The sequence below is a fragment of the Stegodyphus dumicola genome, chromosome X1 (assembly GCF_044657685.1).
Source record: "Stegodyphus dumicola isolate Sdum_Otavi_A_Nest chromosome X1, ASM4465768v1".
In the NCBI taxonomy this organism is placed as follows: Eukaryota; Metazoa; Arthropoda; class Arachnida; order Araneae; family Eresidae; genus Stegodyphus; species Stegodyphus dumicola.
The window spans coordinates 199460833-199474771 of NC_140780.1; the positions used below are offsets into that span (position 1 = coordinate 199460833).

The following is a 13939-nucleotide window of genomic DNA, read 5'->3' on the forward strand; positions in this document are numbered from 1 at the left end:
TCTGAAACTTTTGTGCTATCCACACTTAAGACTCGGTGAAATCTTAAAAAGGAGGACCAACACATTAACAGATTTGTTTAGAATTTAAAAAAAGTGCGCTGTGTGCTTTAGTACTGTTATGATCCATTCTTTTCCATTTGTACAAAAATGTATAACTTAATGTTTATTTAATATTTTTTTACACAATTTTAAGATTTTTCAATTTTTAAACTTAAGGCATGGAATACAAGAAAAGTGCTTCGTTTAAGTTAAATACTTAATTATTTTTCAAAAAATGCTTGAAGCCTTTGCTATGCCCAAATAGTATTTTTAACTCATTGTAGTTTATTCTCTCAAGAGAGATGCGTATGAATTAAAATTAAAGAAAAATGACAATCTACATTACAAATTATTGCCTTATTCTTCACTCAAAGCTTTTTACATTATTGCATTTGCACAGACCTTTAAAGTTAATCATTATTCATTTCAGTTTACTTCTGCTAAAACCAGTCAATAATTATAAACGGAGCACTTGATAGTGGTGCCGCACTTTTATGCAAGTAAGACCGCTGTTGGAAAGGAAATCTTCATACGGTGCCGCGGCATAAGGGAGCAGCACAAACTTATCGTTGGCATCCTTAAGCAAATCCAGTGTTTTTCATAACAGTGCGCATCCCTTATGCAAGTTCGACTTTCAATTACTGGTTAATTAAGCAGCGGATGAAATAAATCTGCGGCATTTTTATGAAAAACGGGTGTCTTTGCGGTTTATGAAAAACGGTGTTTACATTCTTATCAAAAAGCCGAACTGTTATAAAGTTGCCCGTACCTTTATGTAAAACCGTAGACCAGCTTAAAGATGCCCACAACCTTGTAAAAAACGTCGGAATGGTATAATGGTGACGCAGTTTTCGTCAATCAGAACAATTTTTCAAGTTGTGGTTCTAGAAAGAGGTTTTGGGTAATTGAATAAATTAAATTTTCGCCTTTATTTAGCCAACATTTATTCTATAACTTTCTCTTTTTATCGTCATTTATAATACTGCAAATGCTTGAAATGTGAGTGCTTCCATTCACCTTGGCACTTTGAAATTTATTATTTTATTATTCTTAGAATTAAACTTGAATTAAAGATGATAAAAAATTACTTGATTGTCTATTGTCATAGAAAAACAAATCAGCAGCTTTTAGCATCACCATCTTCAAAGTTACATACAATCAAATTAAAAATTGTTTTAATTTACACACCACTCTTTTGAATTCAAAAGTACGATGTTTGAATGAATCAGAAGGCTTCAAGTACAGATTCAATATTATTTCCACAACATTTCTTTATTCTAAAAGTAACATGACCTTATTATTTATTACATTAAGGCATTTTACAATCACAGCTGAGATAGCATCAAATATATAGCAACTGATTCAAATTTCAAACTTTACCACTGCTTCTGTTAGTTGCCATGAAGAAAAACACAAAAATTAAGACCCACAGTAGAATTTCCACAGTAGAGTATGCAAGGTTATGGAAATATCCTTTATTTAATCTTAAAACAACTTTATTATTTATTAAACTAAAATACACTTTAGAATCATACCCGAGTTAAAAGCAAACATATAGCAACTGATTTAACCTTAACATTAGTTACCATGTTTACTTTTACTAGTTGTCATAAAAAATACATCAACATTAATACCTGCAAATGAATTTTTATAGTATGTATTTAAATAGTCAATTTTCATGCACTGAATGCATTTTTGAAGTTATCCTTATATTTCATTAAGGCAGAAGGAATAAAAAAAATTAAAAAATTGCTTCGATATTTCTATTATAACACTTACTTATAGTTTCTTCTGATTGAGTATATAATGATTAAAAAAAAATTTTTTTAATGGATACGAGGTTAAAAAAATCAAATCTGCAATTACTTTCGAAACAACTGTGTAAATTTTAGGGGAAACAAAACCAAATCAGAATATACATTCTATGGAAAATTTATGGTATTTTTAAGCTAAACCAAAAAATATCCATATTAAGTGAAAATAAAATAATTATATTAAAAAAAAGAGCTTTTGAAAAATGAAAAAGAATTTGAACTAAAATACTTTTCGCAATTCCAATAACTAAATAAATTTTAAAATTAAAAGAAATATAAGAATAAAACACAAAATAACTAATGAAACAAAATAAAAACATCTCTTAATTTTTAGTTATTGATATTTTTATTTACATGAAATCAATGTATACAATGATGCTGTAACAGAAAAATGAAGGGAAAATGAGTAAATAGTAAAAAAAAAATTGAAGTTAAAATACGAAACTTAAAATCAGTCACATCCTCCTAAATTGTGAACTTGAGCTTGTCTTTTATCTTGGTACTAAGTATACCTGCTATAAGAAAAATAAGTATTACACAGCAAAGGAAAACAAATACTTAAAAAAATATAACAGTGTGAAAAAAGGTTAGCAAACTGAGATAATGTAAAGAATATACAAATGTGTGGTAAAAAAGCAATTTACCAACACTTAATAATATGGGAAGAAACTCCACAAAATCAACAGTAACAGAATGCAGCATGTGCTTAGTTTCCTTCACTTTGGCAAAACCCAAGTAAATTTGAAAATTAGAAAGCCAGTATGAGTTTTAATGAAAATCGCAGATAGCCATGTTTACTTTCAGATGAATTTTTGCAGCCAATCAAGCAGATATTAAATTCCAGCCACTTGAAAAAGTTTCTAGATTATTCCATTTATTGTAAATAATGTCAAAATAGCAATTAGTCTTTACAGCAGACATATTTAAATATAAGCCTAATATAAACACTACAGCATCTTAACCCCGTAAGGACCAGCGCCGGGAGAACGAAGTGCAGTCATGGCACCAGACACTCTGAAATGGATCGTCGCCACCGCCTCACGCATTTTCAGCAGTTAAGCCTAATTTTACAAAAAAAAAAAAAAATCGTATAAAATCAGCATTTTGATAGTATGACTTCAATTTCTGAAGTTGCGTATTTAATGTGTATTAGTATAAAGAATATCACATTAAAAGAAATAAACAGGCAAAATACTAAAATCATAATTATGCACACAGAAATAAATACTATAAACATGAAAAAAATTACAAATAAGAAATTAAAAAAAATAATAAATAAACAAGAATTACCTGTAGGTAATTAAATTTCAGTTTAAAAATTTGGCTGTGTGTGAAATAATTCAAAACAAGAATTGACACGCAGTCCTACATTGCGTATTTCGCACTCAAAATACGTTGTTTGCTTTCGCTTTTCCTCGGTTTTAGCGCACACAACACATCTTCTTCTGCCTTTATTTGCTCCTCCGTCAACGTAAATTTTCGGAAACTGTCTTCCAGTTAGACGGAAAGGTGGAAGGTCCGGTGATTTTGGACAAATTTTTAAGTTTTTAAGTGAGGTCTCTTAGCCATGGCTAACAGAATGAAACTGAATATAACCCCAACACATGTCACAAAACTTCAATATTTCATCCTCAAACACTGTGTGACATCAGGTTTATATTAGAAGACTTCCTGTTTTTTTAACCGAAAACAGCATCCACGATTACCGGAAAGTGATCAAGGAAAGATCCTCCACTTGCGGAATATCCATTACTGATCACGTCAATATATGCATTATATATAATTACATTATATGTAAATACATTACATACCAAAATATAATGCCTGTGTCATTATATACAATGATCTATTAAATCGAGTAAGAAAAACAAAACCGCTGGCTCTCTCCTGAGAAATGCGAGCAAGACACATTACGCGTCAAGAAAGCTGATAGTCGTTCCCCTTCTCTAATAATGTTGTAATGTTACTTTTTAATTAACCAAGAAAGCTTATGTTAAGTTTCAAAATAAATAGAAAAAGAAACAAAAAAAAATTCCTAATGAAATAAACAAAAACGCTCTTTAATTCGCAGGTGCACTTATAAAGAGCCGTGATTTGTTAATTTCAATAAATATCTCAAAACCAGAAGCACAAAACAGGAACTAATGCCAATACATAAAGGTCAAATGCTGTATGAATCAATCCATGTGAAAACAATAACCACTTAGCTATATTTACTGGCTTTTAAAAATTCAAATAAATCATTGTGTTTTAATGTCGCATATACGCGAAGCTGGGCTCCTAGGAGCAGAATCGTTGCATCGCGTATACGGGATGCTGGTCCTGAACGAGTTAAAATTGCATATGAAAAATATATAATTTAAGGAAATTATTCTCAAGTAATTTGTATATCAATATTTTAAATTTCTTAATACAGGCCATACAAAATGAAATAAGAATTTACATACATTTGTAGCATTACGATGCACATTATTTCTGCCTTTTGCATTATATGATCCATCTTTAAAGTTTAATTAAACTGGCTCCACATCTTATCAAATTTATCACAGCTGAAATCCGAGTTTCATTTATTTGGATTCGTAAAAATTACAAGGATTAAAACAAATGATCATGCACATATATTTTTATAGAACCATGCTGATTTTGAAAATATTCATGCCCAATTCCATATGCATATAGTGAAAAATATACAGGTAGTTCTAGAGCCAGATCCCCCCTTCCTGCCTGGGAAAAGACATACTGTTACTAGCTTAAAACAAGTATCTGTCCCTTGAAACAATTAATACATATTATTTACTCATAAATAAACTGACAACTGAAAGGGGTGGAAGGAAAAAAAAAAGCATTTTAAATTAAATGCATGCATGTTCTTATTTGTAATGTTATGATATCATTCTAACCCACTTTACATGTATGCAATTTTCTGATGTCTGCAAGGTTCCCAGACTGCCTTATAACACCTGCCAGCAAATTTTATTACGTTAACATATCATAATAAGAAGGGTTGTTGACAAATTTGAGGCACAAATTCCTTTGCTGTGCAGCAATTTTTAGGATCTAGTAATACAGTAGTTGTTATAATAAAACACGTAGTGGCTAGCTACCTAAGTAGAGGGATGCCTTCATTCAAATTTGTTCAAAGGAAAATTTATTCATACCCATGTTACACATGGTGAAAACCCCATATATGCCCTTGGTGCGCGCTCTTTCATCTGGAATCGAACCCAGGTTGAACTAGCAGTGTTCAGCAAGCTGGCAGGTTTCTCAGCTATAAGACAGTTATATTCCATTTTCCACGGTGCTTTTGGACAAAACAGGGTGAGAATTAAAAAAGGTAGGGTACTTTTTCATTAAAGACATTCCACTTGGTTCTCTTTTTGCACTGCCATATTTCCTCAGCTTCAAGCATCAATTTTCGATTTGGCTTCTTTTCTGGTAATAAATATCTTTCATTCACACAAGCAAGTTTTCAACTTAACAATTTTACTTTTTTAAAAAACAGCAATGGACTTCATGACTTGGAATTTGCAAACAGATTATGAGAGTATAACCTCCCTTTATACTGGGAAGAAAAAAGGCTGTTAAAACGTGATTTATTGGATTGTGCATTCCTTTCATTACCATAATTGCCAACCTACGACACTCAAAAACCAAAAAAATTTTCTCAACAACAAAAAGATTTTTTAAATAATAAAAATATGTACAAACAAGCAATATTTTAATAATGAATTTACTTTAAATATTAACTAATTAATATCTGAAAGGTCACTTATTATTTCTTAAATGCAAATAATGCAAAAATACTTACATGTAAAAAAAGTGTTATTATTTGTACCTTTTAATAATAAAAAACTACTCTAATCAGTTCCCCTAATTATTAAATAATTTAACCAGATCACTAATCATCAACTACAAAACATGAATTAAATGGTGACCGGTGTATTTCATAATTTGAAAATTTGATTTTTTTTTAAAATGCCCGCAACATTAATCTTCAAGCCTGCAATACTGGTGCATTCCTCGTATGGCAATAAGTGCTAAGCAATTATCCTGAAGAATTGCACTTTCTTTTAAAGTTTTAATAATTAGCTGTGCTATTATTAAAGCCTGTCGAATCTATTCTGAATTAGGGGCAGAAAGTAAACTACACTTAATTTCTGAAGACTCTGTATTAAAAAAAAATAGAAACAACAATTGGATACAGTTTCAAATCAGTATTATTATTACTTCCATCATCCGTAGAGCAGCAGAATGGAACTGTTTCAATGCAAACAGTAACTGAAGATTTAATTTTCATACCCATTTCTTCTACAATTACATAAACTCATACATAAGCAGCAACATGCCATATATCAGTGATGAAATGACTTCATTTTTTTCTATTACAGTCAAAAGTCGTTAATCCGGACTCGTCGGGCGATTCCGGATTATCGATTTTTCCGGATTATAAATCATCAGTTTAAATCTGGTAAGATGGCATGCAGAAATTATAAAATTAAAAATAGGAAACCATAATTTATGAAATAAAGAACAATTATGATCTAAAGGGTATCAAAATTTAAAAAAAAAAAAGCTTAATATTTATTTGTTTACTTTATTAAACATTTCTTTCAATGTAAGTTGTTTAAGTTGCTTCGTTTTTTATGTGATAATACATTCTCTTTAATTCTATAAACAGACATAATTTCTTGTTCAGTTACAAAGTTCCGCTGTGTAACTGAACAAGTCCTATAATTGCTGTGTCGAGAATACTGACTAATTTGTCAATCGAAATTTTTTCGTTTTCAATAACCTCTGTTACTTTCTTTGCTATAGAAAGTGAATTATAATGACGAGGAATTTGATTTAAATCATATCAAAGATGGAGTACATCAAGATGAAATACTACATTTAGTAAGGAATTATAAGCCAAATAAAATAAAAACATCTGCCCTGAAGATAAGGATAGTGCTGACAGATCAACTTCCAATTGATTGCGCGCCGAAGCGTTAAAGATAAACAAAGTTTAGATAAACAAAGGATATGCCTTTATCCATTTTTTGCAGCAATCCCACTTTTTGTTTAATGGACTTCGAAACATAATTTCGCTTTGTAGATCCTTTACATATTAGTAAATATATATCAGAAATTCTATTTGACATAATCGAAAGTTCAAGCTTACTTTTATAAAATTGCTCTAACAGTCTGCAAAAAATAATAAGCCAAATCCAATTCGAAGATTAAGGAACAACGCAATCAGCAACATTAACTGAATTAGATAATTTTAGCTTAGCTTATACCGTCTGTTATATTACATTAAACGCACATTTGTAAATGTATTTTGTGCACGTGCACACGTGTATTCGCAGCAGTAAAGGTCTTGTGCGCATGAAGTCCAGATTATAGATCATTCCGGATTATAGGTGTCCGAATTAACGACTTTTGACTGTATTATTATATGCATCCAACAAGCGCTTTCAGACACCAAAAATCACTTTTTGGGGGGCAAATAACGAAGTATCGAGGCAAGCTACATAAAAATCATGGGAAATTTTAATAAAAGAAAGTTTGGAGAAATATGTTAAAAATTGGGTTGGCAGCAGTATGGTCAGAAATCTGGAGAGTTGGCAACTCTGCGTTCCATATGTTTAATTTATTTATGGTGTCAGGAGTTAACATCTGTCAAGTTTTGCAAACCAAAGCTTACTTCAAATGAATTACAACACAAACAACTGATCAGAATAATTACACAAGAGAAGTACATGCCAAAATCTTATTATTTCGTTAAAGACTTAAAATCAATAAATGCTATAAAACTGCGGAAATTAATGAAAAACTTATTCAAAAAAAATAATAGAGGGTATGTTTTTCCATACAATGAGCTTTTGGAAAACTGGTACTTCTTTCTTACAGTGGCCCCAAAACAATATTTGGTGATTTTAGATTTGTGCCCAGATCTAAAATATTCACATGTCATTGTAGAGACATTAGGTTATTTTTTGAAAGCAAGAGAAATAAAAAAAAGAGCAATACCCTCGCTGGGACTCGAACTTACGGACATCTCGAATACGTGCCGAGTGTGCTGACAACTACACTACACTACGAAGGCATTAGAAATACCTTATATATTCCCCCTTTTAAAGAGAGACTGGGAATTGGGAACACCATTTGCCAAATCCTAATGATGAAGAATCATCATCCACAACCTTGTTTAGTTTGAGCGCTACTGCATAAACATTAGGTTATTTGGAAGCAGGAGACTTGGAAAATGAGCAATGCCCTCGCAGGGACTCAAAGGTCATACCTCTTGAATATGCGCTGAGCGTGCTGACCATTACACTACGAAGGCAGGAGAAATACCTCATATACTCCCTCTTTTTAAAAGGCGACTGGGGATTAAGGGACCTAATTGCCAAATCCTGGTGGTAGAGAATCAACATCCACTACTTTTTTTAGTTTGGGCGATACTGTAGAAGGCATTAGGTTATGTCTGAAGAAGGAAAGTAAAAAATGAGCGAAATACCTTATATTGTTTCCTAACAATATTTTTAAGAATCCTTATTGTTATTATTTTTTCATTGCCTGTAATTGTTCCAGTTAACTGCAGCACTTTCACACATATTAAGCTGTTTGTTTTACCATTTCATGGACATCAAATTCTCTGCCCAAGAATACAAAAATTTAATATAAGTGACGAATGATATTCTGGATGCTGAATCAATTTCCAAGACGAAGGCCCTTCTTTTTTTTTTTTTTTTGCAATTTCTAACACTGCATCACCAAATAGTTTCTTTGTTAACAGCAAGTTTCATGTTGTGGCCATTTTCACATACTCGTCTGTCGGGTAAAAAACCTCCTTTTTGAAAAATATGACATCCACCTCACTACTTGGTAAATTAAAGATTGTTACATCATATTCACAAAATGAACATATATTTTTAAACAAACAATGCAAATTCGAAAACCTCATCAAAAATGAATAACAAGATGATGCAGCAAGAGCAAAAATGTAGTATGGTGCTAACATATGATTATGTGGCAAGGTATAAGAAATGCATCTAGTGCTCATATGTAATCACGTGATGAGGTACAAGAACATGCAGCCAGATTTTGGCAACATATCTCAGTTGATTGGCAATTCAATCTCTGAGACTGCTATAAGAAAGAAGTACTGGAGGATTTTGTCATAAAACTAGTGAATGTTGCTCTTCCATTTTTGTTTAGTATCAAGTCAAATGTGCAAGGAAATAAATAAACAAATATGGTGATAAAAATGCACAGTATGGCTTATTTATGTGCTTTCCTAACCAGAAATCCTCAGACTATTAACCAAAAATGTGAAAATTAAATTCCCATAATTGAAACTAAATGTATTTGCAAGTTGTATTAGTTTTTGTAAGCAATTTGCACTCTGACAGCAGCTTTTACCCTTAAAGAGGCAAAAATATGCTTGTCTGTTGAAATTGTCTACAGTTACAATACAGTAATAGATACATTTATTTATGTATGGCTAGGTCTGTCGCTCATAAGAATCGCCCTCCAAAGTGATGGAACAATGAGTTGAAGATTTTATGGCAACATAGTCCAATCTTAATTTTATGGTTATTTTTACATGTCATGAGTGTCAACCTTGAAATGTAAAAAACCAAGAGTTTCTGGGAGGTTTTTCCTTTTATGAAAAGCTCTTTTAAACAAACTCCAAACTGATTCAAATTCCCTTTATGATGCACGATTCAGATTACTGAACTTTTTATAAAATGATTCTGATGCAAAATATAATAATATCTAAATTTTACATACTTCTGTTAACTTCAAAGTTTTCTTAAACTTTTATATTAATAAAATTCTGAGTAGAAAAGGAAAGCTTTCATTTATCAAAGTACTCTTAAATATGATGAAAATAAAATTAATAATTAATGTATATACTATTGTGTGGATAAATTTAGCAAAGCAAAATCGAATACAAAATTAACTGAATAAACATTAGCTGTCTTCATAAAAATTATACCTATGGTCAAAGGCTGCACCAGGCTTTTTGCTGCACAATTTTTACTTCGAGTACATTTTTAGGTATGGGTGGTTCTTTCTTTGTTTAATTAAGATGATCAATAAAATGATTAACCCCTTGCCTAGTTATTCCAAGTTAACTTTTGACTCATTGTGACAAACTTTACTTTATTTGGAATAAACACACATTGTAATCTGCAGCTATGCTGGTGATCTTCATGATAATGTTTATCAGAATATGCATGATTTATGCCATTCCACTTTCAATTCAGCATTAATTTGGATAATTAGTTACCTTTTATTTTGCAATATAGAAATAATAAAACAAAACTTTTGGAAAAATATCTGTAGAGTTTTTATGCCTTGTTGCTTAATTAAAAGTATATAGTTAAAAAAAAGGAGGGGAAGAGTTCTGTAAAGTAGGTAGTAAAATTACTAGGCCTTAGCATTTTCTTTTAAACTGAGCAACATAGATAATTTCATTTCAGACAGACATATACTTTATGATCAACAATTCCCAATTACCTGCCTTTTAAACATTCCAGATTTGCAGACAGAATTACAAGAGCAACCTGATCATGTTTACAAAAATAACACACTTAAATTAATGCATAAAAAACCACCCATATTCCTAAATATACTAGCATGAAGTTAAAATTATCAGAAAACCCAGTCACAAAATTAGCTTTCAAATAAGAGAAGCATCTACAATTCCTCTTTAATGTCTTGAAATAATTTTAAAAATCACGCCAGGTCTTAACACTTTACAAATATCTATTTAAGGAAACATTATGTTATAATGGCAAACTCTGGTTCTTCCTTCCCCCTCAAGTTATATCACTAGTATATCACTCAAGTATATCAAACATATGAAAATCACTAATACAAATAAAATATAAACGCATTTTTACCAGTTTTCTTCTGGCTGTTTTCATTATTAACCATTTCAAGGTTAAATTTTCCAGATGTAGACTTTTGCTTACTATTAGATGCATGGAGAACAGATGACATATTTGCGATCATACTCCATTCAAGTACATTGGATAACTAATGACCCCATCTATTAAAAGAGTAAACAAATAAGTCATCAAAATAAACAAAGTTAAGGCATTAAGGATTTTAAAAAAAAGCTTAATTTTAAACATTATGCAGCTTGCGTCTCATAAGTGTGAAATATCTTTGATATAAGCGCTTGAATGTATATGGATAATATAAAAAACTCAGCTATTTATAAACAAGAGAATAAAAAAAAAAACACTTTATGAACTTTCAATTAAAATAACATTCATTCCAACATTTATAAAAAATATTGAAGTAAGCTAAAAAACTCATCGTTAGGTGGCATATAAATGTTTATCAACATTCGAGCATATGGACTCGAATATATTTTTGTAATAAGAATAATGGTACAAATATTTATAAAAGTTATCAATAAAATAAGAATCATGAATTAGATACATTAAAAACTACGTATCATAAATGATATTTAAATAATAATGCCAAAATAAAAAAATATTAAAAAAATACTTTAACTTGCTTTATTAGACATGTGTGGTTAAAATTTACAGAATACAAAGTCTTATTCCACATCAAATAGAAATGTTTTCAAGAACTCAGTTTGTAGATATAGGTAGGTTATAAATGTTCTGTAGTCTAATAAAATCTGAAAAATAGAAAAGACTAAGCTGCAGACCTTTCTAATATAAAAAATAAGGAGAAGCAAAACCATATATTTTAAAAATAAGATGTCAACAACTCAGAGTTAATTCATGAAATAGGATTCTTCCACAAGATATCACTAACATTGTCAAAGGATGACAATCCTTTCTTGTCTATCTCGTTCAAAACTAAAATGACAAAATAAACAAAAAATCTATAATGACAAACAACAGCTGAAGTTGTAATTAATATTAAATGAATTATTTTTTCTGAAAACTTTCTTGCTTTAATTCTTGCATATTTGTTCTTAAAAAAAAAAAAAAAAAAAAAAAAAAAAAAAAAAAAAAAATCAATAGGTGCAAACAATAGCTAAAATTATAATTTACCCTTTTATACTTACAATTATCACAAAACTCTGCAATAAATATCAAATAAAAATAATTTTATAAACTTACTTTTCCTTTAATATGCCATAATATGGTTCAAATAGATTATGGATTATTCCAGTTATTTCAATGTAGAATTATAGAATGGATTTTTGCTCAAATTATTAAAAAATAAATATAAAACAGTCTTAAAAACATGTGAATCTTAATCTGAAACATGATTTCATTTCCACAATTGTAGTGCTCGAGCCCTACAGATGGCTGTCAAAAGAAGTAAATAAATATATACAATAATAATTATTAAATAAAGAGTTAAGAGCTTAAAAAATTGTTGATTTAATGAAAAATACTTAAATAATGACTAAAAATACAAGAGTTCCTTTTATTGGGGGCTCTTGTTTAATTTAAATTCCATTTAAAATTTGAAAGGAACTGAAGCTAATTTCCAGCCGAATTTAAGCCGACTAGAAAAAAATTTAAAAAATAATAATAATATTAAAAAAAAACTAGTACCATTTCATTTCATTTGTTACATCATTAGTTAGCTTTAGTATAATTATTTAATACAGCTTTATTTTTTGCAATACACAAAAAATTCTAGCAGAAATTTTCACTTAATATCAACTGCAATAAACTTTATTTTATGGTATATATTGTAAGTTCTGTTCTGTTTTCCAAAAACATAGCATTATACACTAAAAAATAAATAAATAAAAACTAAAAGCTTGCATATAGTAGTTTGATAACAATGTTTAAAGTTAATTTATTACAGGTTACAATTGATGCTTATGGAAATAAATGAAGAAACATTTTAACAGAATTATAAAATAATACAAATTAATAAATATATAAATTCTTTAAAAACTCTTATTCTTTAAAAAAAAGTTTTATTTATGAAATATCAGAATTTTCTTAAGAATATTCCAGTCACTTAAAGCATGTGTCAATGAAGAAATTGGACTTTTTACAAACCTCCGAAGACTACAAATTTAAAAGTCTGACAAATAAGTAAACAAATGTACATAACTATACAACAAATGCAATAAAATTATTCATTTTTAAAAATGCACAGCTTTTCATTTCGTTGCAGGGCACGTTTTCTTGCTCATTTCTAACAAAGAAATCTCTAGCTTTCTTTTCCGAATCTGACAGCGAAATAATCTTGGAAACTGACACATGAATGCAAAACCTATAAGTTTGTCTGGGACATCACCAAGCTCAAGTTTTATAGTTCCGTAAAGTAGGCAGTAAAATTACTAGGCCTTACTTCTTTCTTTTAAACTGAGCACCACAGATAATTTCTTTTCAGAGAAACATATACTTTATGATCAACAATTCCCAATATGGAAAAGTACCTGCCTTCCAAAAACATGCATATAAACTTCAATGTCAAAGTAAAAGCAACAAAGTCCTTATCATTAAGTGTTAAAAATAAGAAACTTTTTTTTAAAAAAAAGAGAGATTAGGTAAAAAATTAGGATGCAAAATTTATTACGAATACAGACGGACACAGTCATACTGCCATAAATTTAACAATCCCGTTCCTTAGCAAATCATAGCAGATATGCCAACAAAACTATTTTGTTTTTAAAAATTCTTCCTATGAGGAGAGAATTAAAATGCTACACTTACTTCTTTCTAAATGACACACCACAGTGAAAGCATCACCTCATCGTCCGTAATGACTTTATACAAACAAGACGACTTTACCTAAACAAATCTTCCGTTGCCACAAACACAAACAATATATAAAAGATATTTGGAGAGAGGCTTTTCCTGAATTTAGGAGATTTTTTTATTGGATTGTACTCAAATGTGATCACTACAAAGGTTGTAAAAAATTCATTATTTTTGTGCAGTTAAAGCTAAAAACTGAAAATTTTGTATCAAAATTAACAAAAAACATCAACCATCACTGACAAGAAAGTAAGAGAAACGGCCTTGACGGCAAATGAGAGGACTATGTTAAAGAATCATGTATTGTCAAAATATGTACATAGATGTTCTTTGCTATGTTTGTCATCCGATGACGTTAAGGAGGTTAGAATACATGGA

At 30.0% G+C, this 13939-nt stretch overlaps 1 protein-coding gene across 5 annotated transcripts in view; it reads right to left on the reverse strand.

The window, feature by feature from the left end:
- LOC118181652 (uncharacterized) overlaps positions 1 to 13640 on the reverse strand; it is a 70282-nt gene extending 56642 nt beyond the window's left edge. The window contains exons 1-3 of one of the 5 annotated variants that reach the window (XM_085807921.1): positions 11643 to 11686; positions 11377 to 11502; positions 10751 to 10899 (exon numbers count right to left, since the gene is read on the reverse strand). In XM_085807921.1, coding sequence (XP_085664047.1) covers positions 10751 to 10862 — 112 coding nt within the window. In that variant the 5' untranslated portion in view covers positions 10863 to 10899; positions 11377 to 11502; positions 11643 to 11686. Of the gene's footprint in view, positions 1 to 1290; positions 2915 to 10750; positions 10900 to 11376; positions 11503 to 11642; positions 11687 to 13516 lie in introns of those variants that run through there. The other 4 variants (XR_015038602.1, XR_015038601.1, XR_004756915.2 and 1 more) reach the window with 4 other exon arrangements.
- Between the last annotated feature and the right edge of the window lie 299 nt (positions 13641 to 13939).